The 16,490-nt window shown below is 34.4% G+C and overlaps 1 protein-coding gene across 2 annotated transcripts in view; it reads right to left on the bottom strand.

Moving 5' to 3' along the window:
• The window catches only part of Unc13c (unc-13 homolog C), a 544,151-nt gene that overhangs the window by 196,520 nt on the left and 331,141 nt on the right, over positions 1–16,490 (bottom strand). For both annotated transcript variants that reach the window (XM_026391056.2, XM_077799599.1), the window contains one exon: positions 3,413–3,546. In XM_026391056.2, coding sequence (XP_026246841.1) covers positions 3,413–3,546 — 134 coding nt within the window. The remainder of the gene's footprint in view (positions 1–3,412; positions 3,547–16,490) is intronic.

Here is a 16,490-nt window from a genome sequence, read left to right as displayed (position 1 = left end):
TAAATATATGCAAGCAAACCAATGAACCTTAACATCTCATGTATAAAATAGTTAACTGGAAATGAATGATAGATCTCAATGTGAGATATCTAGAATAAAACCATGATGTTGCAAGTTGATCCTGGGTGTTGCAAGAATTTCTTAAATAGCATATGAAAAGCCTGAACGATAAAAGAATCTGGTCAATAAATTTGATTACTCAAATCAGAATTAAAAAAAAACACACAAAACCTTTGCTCTTTAAAAGATACTAATTAAAAATGACAACGAAAGTTACAAACTAGGACAATATATTATAAAATTTTTGTCTGATAACAGACCTTCTAGAATACATAAATCAGTAAAACAATACAATAACAAGGTAACACTCCAATTTGGAAATGGGAAAATGATGTGAACGCAAACCATCAAAAATATGAATTGCAAATAAATACATGAAAAGAAGGTCTACTACATTAGGATCCAAGAAATTTGAAATACTGCTATAAAATTTTTAAAAGGGTAAAATTAGAAGACTAATAGTCCCAAGTATTAGAAAGGTACAGTCACTTTGGAAAATGATCAAACAGAAATGAAATACGTTTATAGAAGACTTGTAAACAAATATCCACAACAACTTCATCTTAAAAAAATCCAAAAAATGATTAACAGATGAATAGATAAATATATTGTGGTATAGTCATACAATAGAATATTACTCAAAAAGAAAAACTCAAAACAACATGAATGAGTCTTGAAATAGTTAAATTGAAGTAAAGAAGACAGATCTGAGAGTGCATGTAATAATAACCTTTCCAAACCAATTTATAGCATCAGAAAGCAAATGAGTGACTGCCTGGGGACAGTGGAGGGGCTGGGTAGGACAGATTTAAAAAGGCACATGACAACTTACAAAAGAGAGAGATTTCTTCATTATCTCAATAGAGACTATGGTTTTGTGGCTAAATGCATATATCAAAACTAATCAACTTACATGCTTTAAAATGTGCAGTTTTATTATATTTAATAGTAGCTTGATAAACCTGTTAGAGAGAGAAAACCTATACCTAATTCTGAAATATTCTGCTTAATATTTTTCAGTGTCAGTGAAATTTGTATAAGCCTCTAGAAAGCAACCTCATAAAAAAGTTTAAAATTGAGAGAATGTTGCTTAAATAATGAATCAATTAATCAATCAATGAAGCAGAAACAGAGAAAACAGATATTGACTCACACATAAGGATTTACTTTATTCATTCCTTCAATAAGTATATATGCCTGAATATATATAGTGATCAAAATAGAAGAAATCTTTTTCTTCATGTTTACACTCTACAATTACTATAAATATTATATAATTTAAACTAACAAAAGCTTACAATCATTTCTCAGTCATAAAAGCAATAAAAAATTCATTCAATAAATTATTTATATCAATAATCCTAGATTACACAGAAGGAGATTTTAAAATGTCCTGTATTTTTTAATCATTTACTAGCCATGTCTTCCAAAATAAAACCCAAACCTGTTTTAGCTTGACATATCTTTCACAAATTGGTTTGGGCCTCATCTGTTAGTACACACAGGGCACATGAGAGACTCTTCATAAATATTGCAGACTTCAGTGCCATTGCAGATTTTCTGACTCCAAATTTAGGAGAGGGCTCAGAATCTGCAAAGTCAACTCGTAGCTCCTGTGATCCAGACCAGTGGTCTGTATTTCTTACTCTGTGAAACACAGCCCAAGTAGCCAATGGGATGAGTAATGAAACTTGATGTGACCATGCATTATGTAAATAAAGCAGATGTGCACAAAAATTTCATCAAATTATACAAATGCTACATTGGCCACCAAGACCACATCTCAATATCCACTTGAGTTCACTGTAAGGCATTGATTAAAATGAGTAAGAAACAAAATTGAATGATCTCAGTTAAGCAAAAAAGCTTTAGAATATCCTTAAAATCTGAATAAATACAATCATATCACTTTAATATGTTTTATGCTATATAACATTTATATTATGATCGAATCAAATATAATCAAGTAACTTAATTTGTGTTTCTCAGAAAATGTTTGTTTTTACATTATTGGTCTCCCAATCTTTAGAAAAACCAGTTACTCTGTCCTCAAGAAAGATCCAAAGAATGAATGAGAAAGTAAATTTATTCCAAGAAACTGGCAGATATCAAGTAGACAAAATACTTCCCAGGACCCATGATGTGAAAAGGACATGCCTCGAATTAAGAGAGGTCACCTAGTCCTAACAAAGGAGAATAAAATAGTGAGGTTTCTACAGGTGGTGATCAGGAGACATTGTGACTAGCAGGAAGCAAACATGGGTACAAGGATTAGGTCTGGAGAAAAGCAGGGAAAAAAGTGAAAAGATAAATGGGAAGCTGTAGTGGTTGCAGACAGAAGATAGGACATATCCTCCACAATTAGGGGGAAACTGAGGCAGGAGACAATGGATGATTGAGAGGCAGAAAGGGTAAAAATTGGGATACTTTATTCCTTCTGCAATTGGAATTTTAATTTAATCCATCAAAAATTTTAACTCTATAAAACTGGTTCTCTGTTGAGCTACTTCATTGTTCTACTTCATAGTTTGCCTACTTCTGCTGTCCTAACTGCCCACATCATTTCATGTCTTACCAGCTAACTACTCCAGTTAACATAATTGTTAAGTTCCTGGTTTGTAATCTGTTACTTTTCACCCTCAATATGTGTAACATTAAATGAAATTGGATCTTGGAAATTATCTAGTAGTATGTCTTTATTTCACATAGAAGAAAACCGAGACCCAGGAAAATTACACAATTTGCCAAAGGTCTCATAGATAGTGGCATTTTGAGAAGATGATTATTTTAAATTTCTAGAATAGTCATGAATTTAACCTATCTACCCTTTCTTGAGGAATAGAACCTCAGGTTATAGGTTGCAAAAGTGGACTTGTTCTACTAAATATTGCATTAACTTGATTAAAAATCCAACGTGCACAACTACTTTGGAGGCATTTTTTTTGGACAAGGTCTTTATTATTAAACGCCACAGTGGAATATGTTTAATACTAGCTCTATAACATTTTTTTTAAAATTTGGGGGAGCAGAGTACTTTTTATCTTTGGAAATAAAGGAATGGTTATGAAAAGAACCACAGGAAAGAGGAACTTTTCTAGATGAAATAAAAATAAAGTCTTGAGAAATATGTCTCCATGTCCAAACAACCATACTCGACAAGGTTGAAACTGAAAAATTCATAGTATTGCTGAATTGATATTTACTGATAAAAATAGAAAAAATATTGTTTTCTGAAGCTTAATTTTAGAAAAGTTTTTTACTGGCATCATAATACAGGCTGTGCATAAAATGTACATTTTTTTTTAACTTTAGTGGAATGAAACCCATTAATTTCTAAAAACAGAATACTTACTGATTTAGCACGGGTGTGTAGGCGGTTTTATCCTCATCAATGATGGTGACCATCAATGTAATCAGTTGGGGCCAAAAATCCAAATTCTTGGTGGTGGGTCCCTGATCTTCCCGAGGAATGTCCTGTTTCTTATTCTGCTCACAAGGTACACAACATGCAAAAGAAAAGGTTAAATTTTAGATGTCACCGTCAAATAGGAGGATCAGATAAAAATGTTATGAGAAACTCTTAAATCATCTGAGACAAAGCTGTTAAACTCAGGTTTCCTTTCTTTGTTGAATGGCATTCCACAGGATAAATTCTGAGAGGCCAGGCCTGTATTTCTAATCACTCCTTTGTTTTGTTTTACCTTCCAGTGCTCTTTTATTTGGATCTAGAATAAATGTTTCTCTTCCCTCTACTGCAATTTATGCCCACAGAGAATTGCAGAAATTATCCACTCAATGTGGCTTCTTTCACAAATAGAGATTGAACTTTGTGTATGTAAAGTTGGGTGTGTGTGTGTGTGTGTGTGTGTGTGTGTGTGTGTATGTGTGTGTGTAACTTATGTGTAAATGTTTTAGTCAAAGTCACAAAGTGTGCAGAATTCAAAACTGCCTCATTACAAAATCATACTGTGAAATTCTACAATGTTATATGAACTGTCTGGAATTTTCCCTGTATGTCCACAAATTCATTCAGCTAACTAAAATTTTATAAATCTATCCTCTTCTCTTTTCCTGTTTATTTAAATAATCGTTGAATGCTCAATTTACTACACTTTCTGAATTTTTTTAACCCTCACCTCTAGAAAGGAGAGTGTGGCCTGAAATGATCTGAATTTACTTCAACCTATATACTTCTTTTCAACATATAGATAAGTTACTCTGGTTATTTATTTTGGTGGGTATTCTTACAGCAATTTTTTCATATATACTTTTAAAGTTAGGTGAAAAAATATAGGCAGAGGTAATTTCCACTCAAGTATGCAAATAAGTGGGAAACATATGGCTCATATGACTATTTTTGCTAAATCATCTACAAGCTTATAGGTCTAGGATATCTGAAAACTTCAATTTGTGGCTCAGGAAACACAAAAACTCTGATGAAAATGGTATATTCAGTTTTATATGGCCCAATTTATTGTCATATTTAATTGCCATGTCTTTTGCCATGATTGAATCAGCTACCTGTGCTGAATGGATGTATATCTTCCAATGTCAGCCAAGACATATATGTGAATAAATTGTCACCCTATTATTGTTCTCATTTGAGTTAAAATATGGCCTCATAGTTCATTCACTTATTACTAGAGACCTGTACACATTCACTTATTACTAGAGACCCATACACATTACTAGAGACCTTAATTTTATTTAAGTACCCTAAGGAAATATGTGTCCTAAGGGACACATATTTCCTTAGGGTACTTCCAAAAGCTATCTATTTATCTTTATGTTGAAAACATAAAGGATGTAGAGCGAAATGGTCAAAAAAATTAGTGATTGACATAAATTACTTCAAATAGCCAGAACAAACTATAAGCAATCTTCAGAATCTAAAGAATTTTATATATATCTGATCCCTGAGAACCACTTGAAACTCCTTGTTGGCAGACTTCCTCCTTCAATACCCGAGGTATATTGAATTCTGTCAGTGGATCCTTAGGAAGAACAAGGCAGGCTTACAAATACCCAGCTTGTCTGACTTTTAAGTTAGATTTTTTTAATTGAAATTTATCTTAGTTTTGTGAATACAACTTTAGTATTGCCACAATAATGTAATTATTGACTCGTTTTATTAAACCCAATCTCTCTCTCTCTTTGGTGCATTTAGAAATTTGAACAACCTGGTGAATTGTGAAGGCTGTAAATAAAATTAGTTCTGATGGCCACAGTGGGCTATATTAGGATACTATCATTAATCACCATGATGTGTACATGGCTAAACAACATGTCTTACATATTTTAAGTAGTGTGATTAAATAAAAGGAAATTATTATAAATGATATGTCTAACATCACACTACTTATCATCAACTGCAAAGACTGATAAGGAAAAGTGTAAAGACAGAGTAATTGAATATGCATTAATTCTGAATTCCCTTAGGTGTCACATATTGTATTTCCATCGGTCTTTTCTATGACACCAGAGGATTATTAATGGTGCATTTTTTTGCATCAAATTCCATATATATTATATCAGAATAAACCAAACTGGATGCTGAATCATTAATTTTATACACAGCACACTGCAGCAACATAAATCAGGCTTTCTCCATTTTAATAGACTGCATGTTTAAAAATATGAGATACAATCAGGTGTATTATAAAGTTTACCGAGTTTATTAAGACTTAAATTTTCAAAGTAACTTATTGATATAGCCTAGAAACCTACTAAATATTTTTCCTTATCATTGGAAAAATTAAGGTAATAGATGATAAGAAAATTTTGGAAAGTTAATAAGTATCCATATTTACTGAAATTTTTCTGTATTAATATTTATCATAATGAGAATATATAACCATTATAGACACTTTAATTACAACAAAAATTTATAACATGTTCACAAAATATAGCTTATTAGATCAATTGAAGTTAAAGTGATTATTGTAATAGTGGCTAAAAATTATTTTGTTGAAGAATTCTTATAATAAGAGATTTGAAAGAAAGTTTGTGAGGGTGCAATGGGGAGAGAATTTTTTGAAGCAGAATGTTGATAGGCTTTAGAATTGGCAGAAGAAAGCATCTAATGATTGTTTCCAAAGGATATTTCACTACTGAAAAGTATATGCAGACAAGCCGATAAGATGTACACTACACTTTCATGATCCCAAATACGAAAATACAAGCTTATCCCATCAAGAGAAGACCAATATAGAGAACATGATAGAAAAAAAAAAGTTTTTTTTTTTTTTTCAAATTTTTCTTCTTTTTTCTGATCTGTAAACAAAATTGTCAGAGCAGTTCCTTAAATAGTTTCTCATGATTCAAAACATGCTAGAGTGCAGTTTAAACATGCACATTAATTTGGGGCTATATTTTATCTAGTTCAAGACAGATGATTTTTATGGAATTATGCACATTAAATTTAGAGTGGCATTTACAATTAATCTGATTATTCATTTAAAAATGAAGTAATTTCAAATGAGAGTAGTGTATATCTCTCTTAGAGTTATAAAACAGGTTTGCAATTAATTTAGAGTATTCAGCAAACCCATTCATATATTTTTTAAATTTTTTATTAGTTGCTCAAAACATTACAATGATCTTGACATATCATACATTTGATTCAAATGGGGTACGTAATCTTAATCTTATTTTTCCACGTGTACAGATTGCAGGATCACATAGGTTATACAGACACATTTATACATAGGGCCATACTAGTTGGGCCATACATATTTTGCATAACAATGAGGGTCTCCTACCATCTTCCATGCAGTTCCCCTTCTCTCTCCCATTCCCATGCACCTCTAGTCCCTATTTAATGGTAATCTTCTTCTCATGCTCTTCCTCCCTGCTCTGTTTTGAGTTGCCCCCCTTATATCAAAGAAGACATTCTGCATTTGTTTTTTAGGGATTGGCTAGCTTCACTTAGCATAATCTGCTCTAATGCCATCCATTTCCCTGCAAATGCCATGATTTTATTGTTTTTTAGTGCTGAGTAATATTCCATTGTTTATAAATGCCACATTTTTTTTTTTATCCATTCATCTATTGAAGGGCATCTGGGTTGGTTCCACAGTCTAGCTATTGTGAATTGTGCTGCTATGAACATTGATGTAGCTGTGTCCCTGTAGTATGCTCTTTTTAGGTCTTTTGGGTATAGTCCCAGAAGGGTAATAGCTAGGTCAAATGGTGGTTCCATTCCGAGCTTTCCAAGGAATCTCCATACTGCTTTCCAAATTGGCTGAACCAATTCACAGTCCCACCAGCAATGTACAAGTGAACCCTTTTCCCCACATCCTCGCCAGCACTTGTTGTTGTTTGACTTCATAATGGCCGCCATTCTTACTGGAGTGAGATGGTATCTTAGAGTGGTTTTAATTTGCATTTCTCTGATTGCTAGAGATGGTGAGCATTTTTTCATGTATTTGTTGATTGATTGTACGTCCTCCTCTGAGAAGTGTCTGTTCAAATCCTTGGCCCATTTGTTGATTGGGTTATTTGTTTTCTTGTTGTTTAATTTTTTGAGTTCTGTGTATACTCTGGAGATTAGAGCTCTATCTGAAGTGTGAGGGGTAAATATTTGTTCCCAGGATGTTCTGTTCAACATAGTTCTCAAAACACTGTCCAGAGCAATTAGACAGACAAAATAAATTAAAGGCATAAAGATAGGAAAAGAAGAACTTAAATTATCACTATTTGTGGGTGACATGATCCTATACTTAGAAGACCCAAAAAGTTCTACCAAGAAACTTCTAGAGCTAGTAAATGAATTCTGCAAAGTGGCATGATATAAAATCAACACACATAAATCAAAGGCATTCCTGTATATCAGTGACAAATCCTCTGAAATGGTAATGAGAACAATCACCTCATTCACAATATCCTCAAAAAAATAAAATAAAATACTTGGGAATCAACCTAACAAAAGAGGTGAAAGAACTATACAATGAAAACTACATAACCCTAAAGAGAGAAATAGAAGAAGACCTTAGAAGGTGGAAAGATATACCTTGTTCATGGATAGGCAGAACTAATATCATTAAAATGGCCATATTACCAAAAGTACTCTATAGGTTTAATGCAATGCCAATCAAAATCCCAGCTGCATTCCTCGCAGAAATAGAAAAAGCAATCATGAAATTCATCTGGAAAAATAAAAGACCCAGAATAGCAAAAGCAATTCTAAACAGAAAGAGTGAAACTGGCGGTATAGCGATACCAGATTTTAAACTATACTGCAGAGCAATAGTAACAAAAACAGCATGGTACTGGTACCAAAACAGGCAGGTAGACCAATGGTACAGAATAGAGGACACAGAGACCAATCCACAAAGTTACAACTACCTTATATTAGACAAAGGTGCCAAAAGCATGCAATGGAGAAAGGATAGCATCTTCAACAAATGGTTCTGGGAGAACTGGAAATCCATATGCAACAAAATGAAATTGAATCCCTTTCTTTCACCTTGCACAAAAGTAAACTCAAAATGGATCAAGGAGCTAGGAATCAAACCAGAAACTTTGCGTCTAATAGAAGAAAAAGTTGACCCTAATCTCCATCTTGTGGGGTCAGGCTCCAAATTCCTTAATAGGACACCTATAGCACAAGAGTTAAAATCAAGAATCAACAAATGGGACTTACTCAAACTAAAAAGTTTTTTCTCAGCAAGAGAAACAATAAGAGAGGTAAATACGGAGCCTACATCCTGGGAACAAAAAAAAAAAGTATTTTAGTAACAGATGATGTCTTCACTTTAATTGGATTTAATCAACACTGTGAGAATTGGTATGAAATATTTCTGTCCATTTATTTAATAAGCATATAATCATGAAATACTTACTCTTGGGAGTTGATTGGAAAATGGTTAAGGTGAAAGAAATGCAAAGATGCATAATTTAAATGCAAAAACACATGTCAGGTGTGTATTTGAAGAATTACTAGTAAGAAGGATAAAAACAGCTTTTGACAAAGTGTGTTTCTCTAACTTTAGTCTAATTGGATGCTAGTATTTTCTCTCTCTTCCTCATTAACACACACACACACACACACACACTCACACACCAAACACACACATAATCCATGCTCAAATAACTTCAGAAAACATTTGTTTAAACAAAGTTAGTTACTCCCGACTTCTTGAATCCTTCAATAATGTATCATACATTGTAATTCCGTAAGACCATCTTTCTCAAACTTTGCTTTGTATAATCATTTCTTGGAAAGCCTGTTAACATAAATTGCTAGTCCCCACCCCACTCTCAAAGTTCTTGATCCAGATCTACCATGAAGTCTGAGAATCTGCATGTATAATCTACCTTTCAAGTAATGCCTGTGTGGCTGGTCCAGGGATCAACACAAGAACTACTTCTCAAAGAGCTAATACTAGAACATTGTTTCTCAAATGTATTTGAATTTGTTAAGGTCCTCCACTCTTACCTATTCCCAACTTTATCTTGCAAAACTTTCCACAAAATAAGTATTCCTCTGAACATACTTTGGGAAATGAAAGACTGGGGAGAGAAACTCAGGGGTAAAATCTTGAAGAAACTTGTGTCATGTCAAGGAGGTTTCATTTTAACCAAACTTGATAGGGACCATTAAACATGGGAGTATTTGGGTACATTTAGGTTTTATATGACATAGCAGTAGCAGAAGTTTAATGGAAGCGAAGAGAAACACTTTGGAAAGAATTATTAAATAAAATTGGAAGAACAAGGTGATTAGTTGGTAAGGAAAAAGAATTGAAGGAATCGAGTGGAGCTATCCAAAAGGTAATTAGGTAGGCAAGTCTGAAGTTTCAAAAGTATTCTGGACTGTTTCTGTAGAAAGAATTCCAGGAGGAATTCATGAAACTGCTAAAATTTTGAAGTAAACAAGATTACTCAAAGAGAGAGAAGAGAACACACAGGCATGGAAAAAAACTTTGGGGTAAAATCTTAAAATGAAAAAGAACAAAATTTTATAAAAGAGATGAATAAGTAAAGAAGAAATTCTTCTGTGGAAATAGAAGGGAATGTGACTCAGAGTACATGAAGGAGAATTAACCTCAAGAGTAAATGAAGAATCTGGCTTCTTCTCTGAGTCAGAAGACAAAGCCCTGCAGGTAAATCTTGTTGATGAAAGACAGCTAGGAACTCCATCTGAGAGAAGTGGTGGTAAGACAGGGTTCTGGAGGTATAGCACCTGAAAGGAATAAAAGTGAGTCTTGATTTGGACCCATAGTGGCCCTGCCAGGTGCCTTGCAAACTCTGGTGAGGGTGGGTCTCTGAACTTACAGTGATACCACTCTGGACCATCATGGATTTTCTTGAGTACTGAATCTAGAAACCATAAAACAGAGTGTTGGAGTTGGTACTGTAGTGCACAGGGAAAGGAGGAAAGGAGGAAAAGATGTGAGTGTTTGATGAAAATAGTTGGAGGCCTAGAACAAGTGTGTGTGTGTGTGTGTGAAGGGAGGAAGATGGGAATTGGAAAGAAGGGGGAGAAACAGATCCAGAAGGAGTAAGGCATGAGAAGTGCAAGTGGGCCGGTGGGCAGGTGGGCAGGTGGGCAGGTGATTGCGGTCAGTAGTTCATTTGTGTTTAGGCATTCAGTCCTGGAGAGTGGGAGGCAAGGAGAGGTTAGGTGAAGGGCTGTATAGTTAAAGTCTAGGAGAGCAGAGGGAAGTGACCCTTGAGGTAAGGTAAATGTATAATGTCTCTGAAGAGGATGTGTGTGTGTGTGTGTGTACACACGTGTGCACGCATGTGTAGGTGATGGCTGCCATGTGAATAATCAGATGGCTTTAGAAAGCAACGATGATGAAAGACCCTGGTAACAATGTTTATTGATGCTAAGAATTTGAAAAATCAGCACAGCATGGATACAAAGGAAATACAATGGGTTAATAGCTGACCCTGAACATTTACAAAGAAATAAACTTTAAGTATAATTAAAATATGACAAGATACATTAATGTTAAATAATGAACTATATAGTTCTATATATGATGTGTTTTGTAACCTCCTCTGACTCTGAGTTGGTGGTTTACCTCCTCATATTTCTGAGAAGAAGAAATCTTAGCCCTAGAACTTCCTAGGTTAGAGAAAAGGAACTCTGTCACTGCTTTAAGAGGCAAACAAAGTTTTAGATGCTCAGGGGACCTTAGATCCTTGCAAAGGTTGATAAGGACAGTTTATCAGTGAGGAAAAGGGAGAGCATTTATCCTACTCTACATTTAGACAGGTTTGAGGGAGAGAATTTTCCTAAGTGCCCTTTATTACTTCAAGGCAATCTGGGGGACATTCTTGACATCAGAGGAATCACCTTCTTGCTTTAGCCTTCCAGAGACTGCTACTTTTCTCTTACTGCCCAATCATATTCCTCTTACCTCCAAAAAGCATGTTTTTAACTGATAACAAAACACGTAAACCATATTTAAAATATATAGCCTTGTTTTCTTTCTTTATAGCCTCAATGCCAAGACTTAATTATATGCTTTATAGACCCAGATGAAACTATTCCTGCACACTAATAACACTAAGCATTTTTTTTCTTGGAGTCATATATCTTGCACGAGAAGGAAATCTTTCATTAAACAAAATTACCCAGGTTTATGTGAAATCCCTATGCACTTCTTATGCTCCTGACTGCCAGAATCATAAAGCACTCATTTGCAGTTTGAGACTTATAGGTACAAACAGGTCTACTTCTAAACTCATTTCCATTTGATTTCCACCCAGTTTTAAAGCATTCTTAATTGTCACTGTTTTACCTTCAGTTCCCTGTTATCCCAAAATCTCATACTAAATTATTAAACTTTATCGTTCATATCAACACATATGTTTCATCTGCTTTTCCCAACTAGTGTTGCTTTAATTCCGCTTGGTTTGAGACACAATGAATAGCCAGACATGGACACAATGGGATAACCCAGGGAGTCTAGATCTCAACTCTTCACAAACTCCCACCAAACAGAAAGCCATCAAGATGATAGGATGGCTTCTAGAGTAATCATGTGAAGATTGCTCATCTTGGAAATCCTAGAAGACTAAAGCTCAATTGTTTGATTACACTTAAGCACAATGACATGAATCTGCTTGCAGGGTGAAGTGTGGACAGGATATCAAAAAAGCAGAGTACGAAAGCGCTTATGGAGGCTTCTACCTAGCAGAAGAAAAAGATGTATTAACTTTATGTGAGAACCTTGGTACCACACCCGTTATACAACCCCTGCTCTCAGTCCACTCAGAAAAAGACTAGATCCCAGGACCTTGCATCTGAAGTGACTCAAGGACACTGTTAATGGACAAGAAAGGAAGAGAAAATATCAACACAATAAGTAAATGCAAACATTTTTTTTCCTCCCCCTTCTCAACTTTTGCCAACAGCTTTTAGCTTCACCCACAGCATTGTACCTCTTTCTTCATTCTTAATCACACTAAGATTAAAAAGACTACAGACAACAACACCTCTTGTAATTTTTGTATGCTACACATAAGGAAACTAAGACTGAGATAAAGTAGTCCATTCAAGGTCATACAAGGTCAGAATACCAAACATAAAAAACTTAATGTGCTTTAGTGTCTATTTACTCTATCTTTCTTGTTCTAGAGTTAAAGATACTGAAGTTTGATAGCCGAAAATATAGTCATATTTTGTTTGTCAACAGATAAAGAAGGAAATGAAGGTATTGCTCAGTAGGGTTTATGACCCTCTCCACATACACACACACCAATTAAGTTTGAGTACCACTGCTGAGTGGAAGTGATAATATTTTTTAATTGATGGCTAAAGAAGTTTCCCTATGTACTATATAACCTAAAATAAATGGGGCATCCTTTAAAGATCATGCCAATATTTTCTTTGCCTTTGGCAAGGTTCACTCATCTCTTACTTAAACCATTTGCAACTTCATCACCTTTGATCTACTCACATCAAAGGTTGCTTCTACTATTAATCTTTAATGCCACTGTCAAAGTTGCTTTTCTTACCCACTGAATTTTACTGACACACAGTAAGTCACTTCAGTGGTGCCCATGCATGGGAGGGATTTAGCAAGCTAGGATGAATGAAGTTAGGAGCCTGGATTCTAGAATTGGCTGGATCTTTATCATATACACTAGTGGATAGCACGTCATATTCTGGTCCTGCAGATAAATCTTGATTTACTTTTACCATAGATAAAGCAGTGGCACCTTCATTTTTCTGGAAGAGTTTGGGCAGAGTAAATGTTCTGATTGCTGATCTATTGTATACTTGACTTTGAGAATCTATTTCGAGCATGCCTTGGGAAAATATGAATTGCAACTTATACAGAGAATCTAAAAGAAAAATACTATGGACTGATATTTGAGACTGTTTTCAAAACTGCTAATTATCAATATTTGTGTAAGTCTGGTGCGTGGATTGTCTACATCAGACTCACTTGTTAGAAATAGCATTGATCTTAGGTCCCCTATTCCAGACCAACTTAAATCAGGATGACTGGAAGCATCATCTGGTAATCTCTGCTCTGCTTTTATGAAATCCTCATGCTCTAGCAAGAATCACTACTAATCTGTAATTAAATCAGGTCAAAATGGCCTCAAGTTTTAGGAAGAAGAGTGATCTAATTTTTTCTGGATGCCAATGTAAATAATGGGTTTACTAGATTTTGCATTCTATCATGATAACAAAGGTTTTGGTTTCATCGTTATATCTGACAAATTTTCAATTATATACAGATTCTTAATTTTAAGAGGAGGTGGAATCTCCTACTGGATATTTTACATGGTATCCCTTCCAGCTGTTTACAGACACCATTGCCATATCATTTTGGGAAACATTAATTTTTAAATGAACATTCACAAGGAAATTCCCGATATTCTCAAATAATATACTAATTGGGAACAACAAAAATATTAAGCAAACAGCATGTTTAAAAAAGAGTAACTATTCAAAACCAAAAATCTGGTTAGAAAAAAAGAAGAATGTTCATATGTTAGAATATTTCACATCAGCAAAATATTCAAAGAATCTTTACTGGGTCTTTTCAGTTTCTATAAGTCACAGGTATCCTGACATTTAAATTGCCAAAACTGCTTTTCAAAGTGTTTGGACACTGTAAGTGGTTTTTAATAGCTCTAAATGGTTCTTGAATTTGAATAGGCTATACCGGAGTAAGTAATCTTTATCTAACTATAAAATATCAAAATTCTGAACATGGAATTTAGAAATACAAATTATGTAACAGCATGGTATATCATAAAAAATAATACTTGGACATGGGATCAGAAACTTATATTCTCAGCTTACCATTGATTTATTATATAAATTTAAGCACTGAATTAATCTCTTCAAATTTAGTAATTCTAATACTAAAATTAATATAATAAGTATGTATATACTTCTTTATTTCTTTTTAAAATTTATTTATTTATTCTAATTCATTCTATATGTCAGCAGAATGTGTTTCAGTTCATAGTACACATATGGAGCACAATTTTTTATGTCTCTGGTTGTACACAAAGTAGAGTCACACCATTTGTGTATTCATACATGTAATTAGAGTAATGATGTTGATCTCATTCCACTGTCTTTTCTACCCCATACCCTCTCATTCTTCCTCTCTACCTTTTGCCCTATCTAAAGTTCCTTAAAATTGTAGCAAATATATATAATAAAATATTGAATAAGATATTTAATACCATAGTAGATGAATAGATGAATACTAACCACATTACAAAATTATGGCATATGCTCTACCTAATTGACAAGTTTGTTTGTTTGTTTTGGTACCAGGGATTGAACCCAAGGTGCTCGATTACTAAGCCACATTCCCAGCCCTTTTTACATTTTATTTTGAGACAGGGTCACACTAAATTACTTGGGGGCTTGCTAGTTGAGACTAGCTTTGAACTCATGATCTTCCTGCCTTACCTTCCCAAGTACTGGGATTATAGGCATGTGCCACCACACCTGGTGGCACAGTTCTTATTAGTATCTCAGGAAAGATGCATATGAAAGTTTCTTGAATATAAAACACTACTATTTTAAAGAATAAACTAATTGTTTGATCTTTCTCTTTAAATAGCACAAACTAAGATTTAAAAAGAAAGATGCAATAGCTCACATCTGGCTGGCATTTATTTTCCATCTGAGATACTACAGCTTTAAAAGAACTAGACCAAAGATAGGAAACACAAGACTAACATGGTAGCTGACTTCAAATACATGATGGGCTGTTATGTAGAAAATGATTAAAAGATAAATTGGATTTGTCTTGTGTGGTCGAGAAATTAATACTTACAAAATTTTCAACTAGGAAAGATTTTAGTACAACATAAAAAACTTTTAAAAACATCATAAATCTCTAAAAGTTATAACCACCCCACCTGAGGCACTTAGAGATAAAACAACATAGAGACAACCCATGCATGGTCAGGAAGTGCTAAACAAATATCTCTTCTCTATATTGTATCTAAACATTGACTACATGCTTTCTGAATTTCTTTTTAATACATATTTCCATGATTTTATGCCTGAAAGTAAATAATCCACAAGTGCTATTGTCTGAATGTTTGTGTCAGGCTGCCCTCAAACACTGCCATTTATATGTTGATACCTAATTGTCAATGCAATAGGATTAAGAGGGAGGTGCTTGGGAGGTGACTATAACAAGATCCCTCATGGATGGGATTAGTGTCCTTATGAAAGAGGTCTGAGAGAGCTTGTTCCCCTTCTACCATGTGAGGATTCAGCAAGAAGGTGCTGCCTACAAGCACAGTCACTTATTAACATCAAATCTTCAGGAACCTTGATTTTACAATTCCCAAACTCCAGAACTGTGAGTTTACATATTACTCAGTATAAGGTACTTTTTTTTTTTTTTAGCAGCCCAAACATACTGAAACAATAAATTTTGAGCACTTGATAGCATGTTGATAAAATTATTTGGTTACTGTTTGAAAGTATAAACAAGTTTGAAAGGCACTGTGGCAGAGAATGGATAGCTGTTCACCAAATCTGTTCCCTTTTTCTTGGATACATAACTACATTACTGTAGGCGGCTAATGATGGTTGCGAATTATTTGACAGACCTTTTGTTGCAATGTATGCTTATTTCCTTCCCTTGAATATGGCTGACATGCATCATCAGAATACAGCAGAAGTAACATATATATCTGTTTCCAGGCTAAAACCTTAAGAAAATAGTAACTCTCAATTTCTGTCTCTTGGAATATCTGACCTTACAATATAGCCATTGTGCTGTGAGGATGCACAAGTAGCCCTGGTAAGGGGTCATGTAGAGAATTCAGATCTGGTAGACTTCCCAGTCAGCATCCAGTTCTACTTGCTAGCCAACTGAGCAAGCCATATTGGAAGTATATCTTACATAAGGCACCAGTCCAGGCCTACCAGCTAAAGCCACACAGAGCACAGATGACTCTTACCATTCAGGCTTTCC

The sequence above is a fragment of the Urocitellus parryii genome, chromosome 6 (assembly GCF_045843805.1).
Source record: "Urocitellus parryii isolate mUroPar1 chromosome 6, mUroPar1.hap1, whole genome shotgun sequence".
Taxonomy (NCBI): domain Eukaryota; kingdom Metazoa; phylum Chordata; class Mammalia; order Rodentia; family Sciuridae; genus Urocitellus; species Urocitellus parryii.
This window is presented reverse-complemented; position numbering and strand designations above follow the sequence as displayed.